This window comes from Myotis davidii, unplaced genomic scaffold (assembly GCF_000327345.1).
Source record: "Myotis davidii unplaced genomic scaffold, ASM32734v1 scaffold673, whole genome shotgun sequence".
Taxonomy (NCBI): Eukaryota; Metazoa; Chordata; class Mammalia; order Chiroptera; family Vespertilionidae; genus Myotis; species Myotis davidii.
In genome coordinates, this window is record NW_006286677.1 from 1,955,864 (window position 1) to 1,970,713 (window position 14,850).

General features: G+C 39.4%; 1 protein-coding gene across 1 annotated transcript in view; it reads right to left on the bottom strand.

Moving 5' to 3' along the window:
• LOC107182231 (chromosome unknown open reading frame, human C15orf61) overlaps positions 1–3,899 on the bottom strand; it is a 4,840-nt gene extending 941 nt beyond the window's left edge. Inside the window, exons 1-2 of the mRNA XM_015560439.1 lie at positions 3,797–3,899; positions 3,437–3,444 (exon numbers count right to left, since the gene is read on the bottom strand). Coding sequence (XP_015415925.1) covers positions 3,437–3,444; positions 3,797–3,899 — 111 coding nt within the window. The remainder of the gene's footprint in view (positions 1–3,436; positions 3,445–3,796) is intronic.
• Positions 3,900–14,850: the final 10,951 nt, after the last annotated feature.

The window sequence follows — 14,850 nt, forward strand, 5'->3', positions numbered from 1 at the left end:
GCGCAGGGTGGTGAGGGTCAGCGGCGTGAATGAGGAGGTGAAGTCGGCACTTATGACCTCATGTAGTGGTTAGTAACGCCGGCGAGGGCGTGGGAAGGTGTTATCAGTTCGGGTATGAACCTCCTTGGTGAGTGGCAGAACTCACACCCACCTCCCAGGCCCAGGCTCCAGGGAAACCCGTCAGTTGGCGCTGTGGTCCAGGTAACACTTGAGAGGGTGTCCTCAGGGAAGTGAGTTAAAGCCTGTGATTAAGCGTCAGCCTATGAACCAGGAGGTCAGGGTTCAATTCCCGTCTGGGCATAAGCCACATTTGGGCTAGATCCCTCTGCAGGAGGCAGCCGATCAGTGGTTCTCTCTCATCATTGGTGCTTCTCCTTTCTCTCTTTCTCCCTTCCTTTCTGAAATCAATAAAAATATACTAAACCAGGTTTTAAAAAAAACTTTTTTTAAAAAAAAAAAAAAAAAAAAAAAAAAGCCAAGCCCCCAGATTTGCATTGGCTGTGAAGTCAAGGAGAATTACTATGTTTAGGTGTTTGTGGTTATGTTCACTGTTTAAGTCGCAGATATTTGCAAGATAAAACGTTTATTTCCAAAAAAGTCCCAGGTCTCTCTCCATGTGGTGCCCAGATATGTACCACCGTTGACCTCTCCTAAGAGCCTGGTGAACGCCAGACCAGGAGTGTTTTACTTACAAACCTTTATAGTCCTCAGTGACCCATTACCAAGATATTATGTTAGGAAAATCTTAAACTTTGCAGCCTCTTGAGGTAATGTATATACCTGCCTTCCAAGAAAGCATTTCCCCTTATTTTCCTAAGCTCATCTTGTTTGTAGACACTGGATTTAAATGAGATGACGTGTGTGGAAAGCACTGTGCACAAATGCAGTAATTATGTGTAAGCCGCATATAATAACTCCTATAGTTGTTGAAACTCAAGGAATGTAGGATAGTGTGGCCCGATCGGACAGTCTCCAGTTTTTACTGATTTGTTCAACAAATAGTGATTGAGTGCCCACCACCATGAGCCAAATCTTGAAGGGCCTTGTAGTCTGCAAATAATTTGAACTTTACTTTATAGGATTCCCTATTAGATAACAATCTTAAAAAATTTTTGGGTGGAGGCATGGTGTGGTTAGACTGGCACAGAAATGGCTGGAGGGAGGCTAAGACAGGAGTTGGGGAAGTTATTCAGTTCTGTGGTTTTCAAATTAAATTTTAAAACAAAGCCTGTCACAGAACCTCAACATATAAAGTCGATGAAAACTTGTGCTTTATCACTAAACATTCGAAAGTTCAAAATTTTAACATTACCTTTGTAGGTAAATTTAAAAAACAAAACAAAAATGAGGTTGGTTTGTTGTTGTCTTGCGGGGTTTCTTTTTGTTTTTAGCAAAAGGGAATTAATTGTAAGGAAATTGGGCAGCTAAAATAATAAATACAAAGTCTTCAGACCACGCTCAGAATATGTATTTTTGGGCCTCACTGCCACTGGACCCTTGCCCCTGCTGCTTCTGTGCTTGAAACATTTTTTTTTTTTTTTGAAGTTGGAGGTTATGGACAATTGCAGTCATAGCTGCCTAGGGACCGTTTATTTCTTAGGCCTCTGTTTTGGTTGTATCCTATTAAGAAAATTCTGATCCCGAGAAGTAGATACAAATATGAGTGGTTTTCAAATGATTCATCTTGGAATCTTGGGCATGGGTTTCAATTACAAAGATGGCAGGTGGAGATGAATTCTGGGTCTACACCAGTGGCGGCGAACCTATGACACGTGTGTCAGGGGTGACACGCGAACTCATTTTTTTGGCTGATTTTTCTTTGTTAAATGGCATTTAAATATATAAAATAAATATCAAAAATAGAAGTCTTTGTTTTACTATGGTTGCAAATATCAAAAAATTTCTATATGTGACACGGCACCAGAGTTAAGTTAGGGTTTTTCAAAATGCTGACACGCCGAGCTCAAAAGGTTTGCCATCACTGGTCTACACTGAAGTGACTTAACCTCAAATTAATGTGTGGGCAGTTTTGCAATATGTTAAATTTTGGCAATACAAAAATCTATTTTAAAAAATGAAACAAATCAAATATTTGTGGAGCCTCTGAAGTATGTCTCAGAAACCCTAGATTCTTTGGCATACACTGTAAAACCACTGATCAGGAGAAGCGGAGACTTGGAAATGTTTCACTGCATTTTCTCATGAAAGCTTAGGAAAAGGGCTAGGGAACTGAAGGATTTCTGTTGCAAAATGCTCTCTTGGAAAAACCTCATCAATGATGATTTTCCTAATCCAACGCTCTTTGACTATCTTTGTTTTCTAAGGTAGGAAATTCCTCCAAGCAGAGGTGATAGCTAGGGGACCACACCCAGGTAGTCAAGAGTGTTTGAACAAAATATTGCCCTAACCTGATGATTCCGAGCTGGAGAACATGACTTCTAGAGATTTCTTTTCTTTTGACTTTCATAATTGAGAGAACATACTTTCTCAAAAAACTCACACCTCAGGGTCAGATGCTTGATTTTCTTTTCAGTTTCAATTCTCGATGGCCATAAACAAAGGGGCTTAGAAGTTGATATTCAACAGCCTAAGTAAATGTTTAAAAAACACTGTGGCCAACAATAAAAAATAAATATGTGAATACTTAGTTTTCTACAGAGCATGGAGAAATGGCATATCCATTAGAAAGCACCTTAAAAATGTTAAGAGTGACACTGTGCAGAGCACTTAGCATGTACATGGTTGTATCATGCGGCTCCTAGAAAGGATTTAGCCTTCTTGTTTTAGTTTTGAAGACACCTAGGACATTGTGGATGTTCAGAACATACTAAAAGTTAGTTTTACAAAATTGATAATATAGAATATATTAAAATTAAGACTGTTCATTAATGGCGGGGGGAGTCAATTGGGGGAAAAGGAGACATATGTAAAACTTTAGACAGTAACAAAAAAAAAGAGAGAGAGTGAAAAGGTAATCCACAGAGTGGGAGAAGTTAGATCTGACAAAGCATTTGGAATCTAGAACAAATCATTAAAAAAGACAATCCAGCCCTAGCCGGTTTGGCTCAGTGGATAGAGCATCGGCCCGTGGACTGAAGGGTCCCTGGTTCGATTCTGGTCAAGGGCACATGCCCAGGTTGCGGGCTTAATCTCCAGTAGGGGTGGTGCAGGAGGCATCCAATCAATGATTCTCTCTCATCATTGATGTTTCTATCTCTCTCTCCCTCACTCTTCCTCTCTGAAATCAATAAAAAATAAATAAATAAATATATTTATATTTTAAAAAGATAATCCAATAAAAAGGACAAAATATTTGAATGGACTCTTCACAAAGGAGAATGTCTGAAATAATCATTAAAGGTGAAAATGACTTAATTTCAATAATCATCCACAAAATGGAAATTAAAACCACAATGCAATGCCATGACACACTCACCAGAGTGGCTAAAATAGAAAAGATAAAAAGTACTAAGTGTTGGTCAAGAAATGCAGCTATTATACACTGCTGGTAGCCACTTTGGAAAAATTGGAGGGAGTGTATATTACAGGTGAATATATAGGCATACCTTGTTTTTTTTGCTTTTTGCTTTATTGCACTTTACAGATGTTGTGTTTTGACAAATTGAAGGCAAGACCGTCCATCAGCAAAAGGATTGCCGAACCTGCAATGTCTCTGGGGTATGCCTGTAAGCATTCCTTATTGCCCAGCATACCATTTCTAGGTAGATATTTGTATCAGTGTGCTCAGGCTGCCATCACAGACTCGGCAGTTAAATAACAGAAATTTATTTCTCACTGTTCTGGAAACTGGTAAGTTTAAGATCTAAATGCCAGCCGATGGGGTTCTTGGTGAGCGTTTTCTCTTTGGCTTGCAGCTCCGTCTTACTGTATCCTCCCATGACAGAGAGAGCTAGTTCTGGTGTCTGTCTCTTTCTCTTCTGATAAGGGCGCCGGCCCTTATGACTTCATTTAACCTTTATGACTTCCTCATGGACCCTATCTCCATATATAATCACATTAGGTATTAAGGTTTCAACAGGTGAATTAGAAGGGACATCAATATTCAGTCCATAACAGTAACCAATAGAAACTGTGTGCATATGTTCTCTAAAAGACATACTGGAATATTCATAGCAACACTATTTATATTTTTAATATCTGACCTAGAAATTACTCAAATGCCTATCAAGAGTAGAGCAGATAGACAAATTGTGGCATATTCACATGGTGGGATGCTATACAGCAACGAGAGGGAATGATCTAATATAGAATCACACACAATGTGCATGAATCTCACAAACATAAGCGTGAAAGAAGCCAGACATTCAAGTACCTACTATATAATTTCATTTATATAAAGTATAAAAACTGGCCACAACTCATTTATGCTGGGAGGAGACAGGATAGTGGTCATTCTTGGCAAGGTGGGGAAAGAGAGGGCTAGTGACTGGAAGAAGTATGAGGAGACTTCTGAGAGACTGGGATTATTCTCATTCTTTTATTTCATCTTTTATTTCTATAGCTTTTTAAAAATAATAGACTTTATTTTAAAGTGTCGTTTTAGACTTACAGCAAAATAAAAGTACAGAGATTTATTATCTACTAGAGGCCCAGGGCACAAAAATTTGTGCACTCAGGGGTGTCCCTCAGCCCGGCCTATGCCCTCTTGCAGTCGGGGACCCCTCGGAGGATGTCCACCTGCTGGCTTAGGCCTGCTCCCTGGGGGATCGGGCCCAAGCTGGCAGTCAGACATCCCTCTGGCAGCCCAGCAACCCTTGGAGGATGTCCACTTACCAGCAGGGAGCAGGCCTAAGCTGCAGTCTGACATCCTTAGCACTGCTGAGGAGGCGGGAGAGGCTCCCACCACCACCACTCTACTGGCAGCCATCAGCCTGGCTTGTGGCTGAGCAGAGCTCCCCTTGTGGGAGTGCACTGACTACCAGGGGGCAGCTCCTGCATTGAGTATCTAACCTCTGGTGGTCAGTGTGTCATAGTGACCAGTCATTCCCAGTCATTCTGCTGTTAGGGTCAGTTTGCATATTACCCTTTCATTATATAGGACTCCTGCCCACACAGGAAAAGCCTCCCCTGTTATCAACATCCCCCACCAGAGTAGTACATTTGTTACAAATACTGAATCTACAAATTATTCTGTTTCTTGATATGGATTCTAGTTAAATGGGTGTATTCAGTTAGTGGATTCATATATATATATATTGATTGATTTCAGAGAGGGAGAGCGAGCAACATCAATGATGAGAGAGAATCATTGATCGGCTGCCTCCTGCACACCCCCTACTGGGGACCAAGCCCGCAACTCGGGCGTGTGCCCTTGACCAGAATCAAACCCAGGACCCTTTAGTCTGCAGGCTGACGTTCTATCCACTGAGCCAAACCAACTAGGGCAGTTAGTGGATTCTTTGAACATATATGTGCACTTTTCTGTATGTATATTATACTTGAATAAAATGTTTGAAAAAAAAGGCTTGGGGCAGTGGACAGGGGTGGGATGGAAGGAGTCACTGGGGGAGAAAAGAGGACATATGTAATACTTTCAACAATAAAGTGGGTTTTTTTAAAATTTTGAAAAAAACCCAATGAATTCTACTGGTAGTGTTATATATTAACACATGTTATTTGTGTTTATGAATAAGTAGGTACAGCAAGCATGTCAAACTTGCAGCCCGTGGGCTACATGCCTCATTTATTTGGCCTGTGTTAGCCTTTGAGTTTGATATGCTTGATGTACAGAGAACATATATATAGTGGACATGACCCAAACATGACCTTGTACATATATAGAATATTTATTATCATCTTGTTTTTACAGCCTTACTGAGATCCTGATTTATTCACATTTTTCTAATGTGATTTAAAAGAAAGTAGGGTAGATTTTAATTCACTGCTATTCTCAGAGGGAGAATTATAGGCAAGAAGTGGGTGAATATGTCAACATGTAGGTAAAAGAGAAAAGACTTATGAAAAAAGGATAGAAATGTTTACACTTAGGATTTCACCTACAATTTCCAGTTTGAGGCTTAAGGACTCCTGGGTGAAGGAAAGAAGGATCATGGAGATGATTCATATTCCAGCTTGCTTTGGAACTTAAAAACAGACCTGCCAAAAGAGCCACCCAAATCTGCTTAATGGCTCAGTGCCTTCTAAGCCAAGCTCAGCACCAGAGGAGGTGGTGGTGAGTTACCTCTACAGCTGGATGAATGCTCATTAATTCTCCCCTCTCCCATCAGTGGCAAACACCAATTGCTGCTCCATTCCTGTAGCTTGTGTCTGCCCTGGCAAGGACAGTATAATATTGGTTTTATGCAAGGTTATCTTCATGGAAGTTCTTCGTGATGGCAGAAGTCATTAGGAAAGGAAGGAATTGCTGTCTTCTTATCTAGATCTTATTGAGGCTTTCTGTGGAACTGATTGATGTCCTGACAGCCCCCCAAGGAGTTGGCTGGCAGCTGGGACTGCTGTTACAAAAAGTGGCAAGAAGAATTATTCTGGTGAAACATTATACTGTGAACATAGTGGGTACAGAATCTCATCCAAAAGCATCTGTCTAAATTACTCTCAAGTTTGCCCTGACTGGAATGTAAACTTCCTAAGGTCAGAGATTTATGTCTGTTCTGTTAACCTTTGTGATCCAGCATCTATGACAGTATTTGGCATATGGTTGGTACTCATTGAATAATAATTTTTAAGAAGTGGGTAAAGTTAATAACATATATATAAAAGCCTAAGTGACTGTTATGACCGAACAACTGGAATGACCAGACCTGCTGGTAGCTATGATGCGCACTGACCCAGACCTTGCTGCTGGGGCCCTGACAGCCCCGAATCTGGTTCACCCACACCTCGGACCCAGATAGGAAGGAGGGAGGAGGGAGCCTGATTGCTCATGGAATCAGCTGTTGGTTAGCTTGCTGCTGGGGCCCTGACAGCCCAAATCTGGTTCACCTGCACCCTGGACCCAGACAGGAGGGAGGAGGGAGCCCGATTCCTTGCAGAGTCGGTGGTTGGTTAGCTTGCTGCTGGGGCCAAACTCCTGCGGTCCCTCCGCCCAGCTGGCCAGCCTCCCAATTGGCCCCTATTTCTGGCCAGACCAAGGGACCCCACCCATGCACAAATTCATGCACTGGGCCTCTAGTCCATAATAATAAAAGCATAATATGCTAATTAGATTGGACAGCTGAACAACCTTCCAGACATCATTCCAGATGTCCTTCCAGATGAAGCCGCAGTGGCAGGGGCTAAGGCAGAGGCAGTTAGGGCTGATCAGGCAGGCAGGTGAGCGGTTAGACGCCACCGGTCCTAGATTATGAGAGGGATGTCCGACTGCCAGTTTAGGTCTGATCCCCAAGGGGTCCTGGATTTGGAGAGGGTGCAGGCTGGGCTCGAACTACTGATTGCTGTAGTGCACACTGACCACCAGGGGACAGATGCTCAACACACAGGATTGGGCTCCCTCCTGTCTGGATCAGACCTGTGGGGATAGGGCTGAAACTGGCTATCCGACATCCCCTGAGGGGTCCCAGATTGCGAGAGGGCGCAGGCCAGGCTAAGGGACCACACCGGTGCATGAATTCGTGCACCAGGCCTCTAGTAATAATATAAGTAGTGTGTTTGAGGGATATTGGGGGGTGGAGGGGAAACTTACCATATAGGGTCAGTGGTTTTAATTAAAATTCTAATTTTGGTAGTTGGAGAAGTTAAACTACAGAATAGGTAAGAAACTTATCCAAAATCATATACAAGAATCAAAATTCTGGCCTTCTAGTTTTCAGGGAGCTTTTCATTCAGAAACATTTCTGTTCCCTTCTTCAGCCGTAGATGCTAGAATCTGGTGGTAAGGTGACATTTGTGACTTTTTGAAACCAGATGATTTATGCTGGTAGATAACAAAATCCATTTTATGGTCATGTTTCCAATATTACAAATCTTTATAATATGTAATCAATGGTTAGGGAAACATTTGAAAACATGGCCAAGTAAATTCACCTTGTCATATGGGCCATAGTTATGGTCCCAGCTTGGTGGAGCAATTCATGAATAGCATATGACATCTTGTAGTACAAATCATATATTCATATAAAATTCCTAAGATATTTTGGCTTTATTGCTGATCTTCAACCAACAGTGGCTCTTAGAGTGTTAGCTGTAAGTCTTTAGGCCCCTCCCCAGTCTCACTGTCAAGTAGCTAATGATCTATAAACAAATATGGAGATGCCCTAAGGGAGCTCTCCCTTTAAAGGCCTTGAATCATTAAATAATAGACATACTGAAGTCCACCCTGGTTTATGATTTGTCAGTTTAGGTTTTGCAGTGACTGGTATTTTCAGATGGGACAGGTTTTTAATTTGCTGTACAATAACATTAAATTTTATCTGATTTTTTCCTTCTGGAGAAAACTTTCAAAAATGTTCATCTACATTTGCAGTTTCCATGCTATGAAATATGTTTGTATTTGTATGTGAATAGGAGACGCATTTCAGTTTCTTAAGCTAAAAGTGGCCATAGAGGATAATAAAATCAACATAATATCTACCAGTTCCTGAGAGCTTGCTCCTGCTAGATAGTTTATATATATTGTCTCATTTAAACAATGTTCCAAAGCATGGTTTCATTTTCCTCATTTTCAAGCTGAGGAAACAGAATGTCAGAGAGGTTAAAATAGCTCCCTGCAGCCAGGTGGTGGAGCTGGGATTTGAATCTACACTGAAGGGACTAAAAACTTAGATGGAAATGTAGCTGACACAATTGAACATTCCTTTGATGTTGCACAATCAGTAAGGGCACAGGAACTAGCATATAAGTTCCAAAATATGGTCTATCTAGCCCAGAAGTCTGCCTGGCTCAAAGGAAATTTTGGGGTGACCTACATGATGACTTTCAAAGTGATTTTTCAAAACTGGATCACTTGCAAAGTTGCTGTAAAACAACAATTTATATGTCTATTGAAATTGAGGGCCAGCCATGCATTGAGAAATTTGGGCACCACCAACAAAGATCTCAAGTCTAAGCAAGTTATCGAGCCCTAAAACTTGGGTTTTATTGGGGGAACCCGAATAAAAAGTACATGGGAATTCTTTGGACTGCTTTTACAACTTTCCTGTAAGTTTAAAATTTTATTCAAATTTAAAAGTTTACTTTAAAAAACTTGGGTTTTAATGGCGAGAGCATCTGGCCATACTTTGGATGGTATGAGTAACACTGCTGCTATGGATAATGGGCACATTTAGTCCAAGCCAGCATTTCAGTGAACCACATTTGTGGTTCAGCTCTTTCTTTTTCTTCTTTATTGCTGTTTCTAATAAAGCAAGATGTTAAAGCTAACTACATGCTCTATTAATTATATGAAGGTGAACTTGAGTCATATTTGTTACTGAAGATGATTAATAATTACCAGTTCTGCACACATTTCTGGTGCATTTCAGTAAATAAACAGGGTACATTGTTGGGTAGTAATTGATTAATTAGCACATTCATCCTGCACAGCTCAGTGGTCTAAGGATGCTGAGTTTGAGATATTGCTCATAATTATTACAAGAAACAAATCTGTTCCATTTTTCAGTTTATTCTTCTGTATGCTAAGTTTTTTTTTTCTAAATCGAATGTTTAATGGTTCAAAACCTTATAGGTTTTATTCAGATAAATCAACTCATGAAAAATTGCTAGTCATAATCTCAGAATCTTGTTCGGTGTGTGAACTAGGGTGAACCCTTTTACAAGGCTAATTTTAACATTCGATCTTGCTGTTAAACTGGATCAAATCCTGTAAATATAGGGCACGTCCCCACCACGCAGGAAGTGCTCCTTGAGCACCTATGCGCACCAGGGGCACTGGAATCTCATTTGCTTCCCAACCACATCAAATAAGCTCAGGATTGCAAATGTCATCAGGTTGGCACTTTGCAGCACTAGCAAATACAGTGCGTAATCTTCAGAGAAGTATAACAGCGTGTATTGGCTGCCGTTTTAAACTATGCAGTAATTTAGGATGTTTTTTCTAATTTATTGAGCCAGCATGTAGTTGAGAACGAGTGTAGTTGAGAGAGCCTTGGACAGAGCCTGGAGTCCTGGTTCTCCTCCATCGGGATTCTTCCTTCAGAGGCCCGTGTGACTCTGGGCACATCACCACCCGCTTCTCTATGCATGGATCATTCACCCGTAAAATGAGGGCTTCCACCAGGGCGATGTGAGGTACAGTGAGAAGCCCAGGCTGCAGAGAACTAGGTTTGAGTCTGGACTTCCTATTTGATTGTTTAATGGAAATGATTAAACCTCTTGAGTTTCTGCTCTGCTCACTTGAGTTTATCATAAAAATCAAATGGGATATGAAAATAGTTTGTAAACTATAAAGTATCATATAACTAGACGGCATCATTAATATTATTACTATCTTAATTGGTTGACCTTCTTGATACGTACTTGAAGGATGCCTCAAAATGCCCAGGTACTGGTCTAACAGTAGGGGATTTTCAACATTCTTTACACCATTATTAAAATCACTTTGAGTAAGAATTTCCCATGTGTCTTCATAATTTATTGCTAAGTGAAAAACACAGTCTGCAACTCAGTATCTTTGATATGATCCCATTAAAATATTAAATACACAAAGATAAAGGACTGTATAGTAGGAACTTAGTACGTATTTCATAAAATAATAAATGCAATAAATATATGTTGATCGAGCAACTCTTGCTACTGATAAGGTACTGTTCTAGGAGTTGGGACTATATCTTTATACTTACAATCCATTGGGTGAGACAAATAATAGAAAATAAAGCTATTATGTAATACCACATATTGTTAAGTGCTTTGAAGAAACATAAAATAAAGGAATAGAGAGTAAGGGTGCTTTCCTGTTTTACAAACATTTTTCTTATTTATCTATTTTATTTTTTATCAAGAGCAAATGTCCCTATAATTAGAAAAATTAAAAAACTGCAGGTATATCTAAAGACAAAGTAGTCTTAAGAAAAATGTTATGTCCATAGATAAGTTCTCTTTTTTGTCTGGATTTTTTCATTTAGCATATTATATTGACATCCATCCACATCTCTGAGTTTATCAACAGATTATTCCTTTTCATTGCTGAGTCGTATTCCTTGTAAGGATATCCCACAATTCCTTCATTCACCCACCTGTTGACAACAGACAGTTGGGTTGTTTCTCGTTTGGGGCTATTACAAATAAAGCTGCTGTGAACATTCATAGAGCAAGTGTAGGGACATGATTTTTAAATGGCTGTATAGAGTCCCCTTTGATAGATACTCATAATTTTTAAGCAATGCCCTATTGTTGAACATTTATATCTTTCTGGTTTTTCATTGTTGCAAATGGTCTATAATGTTTTGGCTTAGGAATGTATCTCTACATGTTGAACTTGAAATGAGTAGAAATGAGTAGAAAGGCATTGTAAAGGGGACCTGGAAATAAAGAATGCGTTGTTAGATAATTCTGAGTTTTTCAGTGATTGCAGAGTACGGATTTTGTGTCATCGGCTGGAAAGCAAAGAAGCATAAATCTTTAAATAAACCAAAATTGAATTTGACTATGAAGTTTATCTTGCAACTAATGGAAAAGGTCAGCTGTTTTGTTTATCGGACCATGATTTGATCATAACATTCCTTCTGAAGTAACTGCAATAAATCTGGGTGTGGCCTTTTGTTTTCTGGAGCTATAATTAGCCATCTGGTGTACTTTACAACATGTTGTTAAAGAAAAAAAATCTTAAAATGAAGCATTTTACTCATTTTTCTCTCTCTCCATATATATGCATACACACATACATATGATGTATATGGTGACAACTGTGGAAGTGCAATAAAATGTATACAGAATGTTTAAGAAATGCTTGGGGGAAACTACCGTCAAAAAGACCCCCAAACCCAAAACATTATTTTATGCATAGATGCCAAAGCTGTATTTTTCTGTGCTATGTTTAGGGTCTTCTTATAACAGAACACATTTTTTTTTTTTTTTTTTTTTTTTACCAACAGATTTTTAAACAGCAGGGACATGCTTATTATTTACTGTTTTGGTATCTTTCCCTCATTTACATAAATACCCCAGAAACCAGCAGTTTAAAACTAATAAAAGCCAGGGCCCTCCATCAAGTGCAATAAAGTTTCACAACCATGAGTTGGACTGTTAGAGTGAAAAATAAACCTATATATGTGGCTATCAAGGGGTTTGGGGGGAAAGTGTATAATCACATTTCAAAGTTAGAACTTTCATTTGAAGAAGCAAGGCAATCATAATACTTAAACATTTATGTAGAATGCTTTATCTTTGAAACATTCTCTTAATATTGGCCAATTAATCTCTGCTGCTTCCCTAAGGAGCAGGTATTACTATCTGCCATTTTTCTAGTTATAAACTTGAGGAAGGTATGACCAACCCACCGAGGTAAGGACAGGGCAGACAAGTGTCTAGCCCTCATTATGTGGTGCCTCCTTGAGATGCAACTCCTAATAGAAGGCCTCAGATTTCTGTTCCACATTGATGAAATCATTAACAAAACAAAGATAGAAACAGTAGGTCAATCTGCCTCAGGCTTTCAGATGCAGTTTTACCTTCTGAGGTCACCTTTTGGGAAGAATGGGATATAGAAAAGATGCGGAAGAGCCACAGCGCATGTCATCTGTACTTGCAATGGGTGAGTCTAAACTTCTTCCAGTGAGAAAAGCAAAGTCAGATGCTCCCTCCCTCCCCGAAACCCCCACCTTCACAACATCTTGGCAACTTAATTTATAGTTTTTCAAATCAGATTGACTGTGATCAGTACATTCAAAGAGTGGAACAAATTTGTTATGTACATTAAAGCCAGAGGAACAGTCAAATAAAACTAATAAATATTTACATTTTTGGCAATAGAATTAATGGATGCTTGAGAAATTCTGAAAGATAAACATTTAAATGTTAAAATACGTATTTCCTTCCCCACAGGGACAGGGTGGGGAATTAATGAGATAATAAATGCGAAGTGCTTTGAGCTCTTTAGAAGAAAAGTGCCAGATGAATGCAAATGATTATTGTTAAAACTTTCAGATGGTTACTAATATATTACTTATGATAAAGTACATCTTTTTATACTTGAAATATAGGATTCTTGAAATTCTTAGGCTGGGATAGCTGAGACCATGCTCCCCAAACTCCTCCTAGGTCTCTCCACATTGTATTGGGAGTTATTTTTAACCCTTCCCCATTTTAGTGACCGCATACCTATCTTTCAAACAAAACTATGGAGCATGACTTCACAGCTTTCAAACTTTCCTGCAACATCCCATCACTAGTTCTCCAACAGATTCTCACAGATCCATGGTCAGAGAAGAATTCCACTGACACCCCTTTCTCTGCTCCTGATTTCTTCGATCACATAATTGTAACACCTCCCAATGCTAAGCATTGTGCAAGTTGATTTTATTAGCAGGAAGTGTGTGTGAGTTAAACTGTCCCTCTGTACTTTAAGCAATACAATCATCCTATATAATAAAAGCCTAATATGCTAAGTGTCTGACCGTTCAACCACTTGACCAGTCGCTATGATGCGCACTGACCACCAGGGGGCAGACTGTCTGATCGGCAGGTTAGCTGGCTGCTGGGATCTGGCTGATCGGGACTGGGTGAGATGGGCAGACATGCCCTGGAGCCCTTCTGCGGTCCCTCCCCAGCCCCGATCTCTCGCAATCTGGGACCCCTTGGAGGATGTAGGAGAGCCGGTTTTGGCCCCATCCTTGCAGGCCAGGCTGAGGGACCCCCCCCCCCGGTGCACGAATCCATGCACTGGGCCTCTAGTTTGTTATAAAAGAGTGCAAGTCCTTTGAATGATCAAAGACAAGTGACATTCAACTTTCTACACAACATGCTAGAATGTGTGGTAAAAGAATGCAAATCCCACATAAATTTCTTTTCATTTAGTCTGAGACATGGAATGATATACCCTCACTAAATCGCATTCTCCTCATATGTAAAATAAAGACAGTAGTAATACCTACCCACAGAGATTGTTGAAAAGATACAATAAAATAATGCATACAAAGCGTCTACTACAGTATACACCTAGCCCACAATGTTTTCAATAACAGGTAATGTAAGTAGATAGTGGAAGGTAGGTAAGTAGATAGCACAGTTTGTCATTAAATATCTATTTAGATTATTTAAAATCAATAGAAAATGATATGTAAAGGAAGATACTTATCATCATCCAATAATGTGCTCCTAAATGGTTAGCACATTTTGCTTCTCAAACCACTGCAAACATTCAGTATTAAATAAAGATGGCTCTACTGTTAAATGTTTGCTTCTCCTAAAAGTTTCTGGGGAAAAAAAGACACATCATTAAAAAAGCACACCGCTTATTGACAAAGATTTCAGTTTCTTATGTAGAGTAGTAAAAACTAAGTAATTCATCACAATTAATTTATGTTTGGGATACATTATACACATAGATATAATTTTTTTTCAAACTCCCTTAGTTTAGCAATAGCACAGTATCTTTGCTGCATACATGTGCTAAAAGATAATAGACTATGCTTCTTTTCAAATGTTCTGTAATTAAAATATTTCACTAATTTAATCTGGTCCTCTGGCTTCTTCCACTTAATTACTTGAAGTGATTGTCTTATTATACCAATTTTTCTCCTTTCATTTTGAAGCTGTAGGTTTTTAGGTAGAGAACCTTACTGCCAATCACTTTCTAATGAGACCTGAATCTGAATATAAGGCCAGAATTTGGAAACAGGCATTCTGTAGTGTATGCAGAGAAGGAAACTGCATTGTTTGAAAAACCGATCATGTGGGTAAAATAAAAAAAAAAGTACCAGAGAGGGAACTCATTTG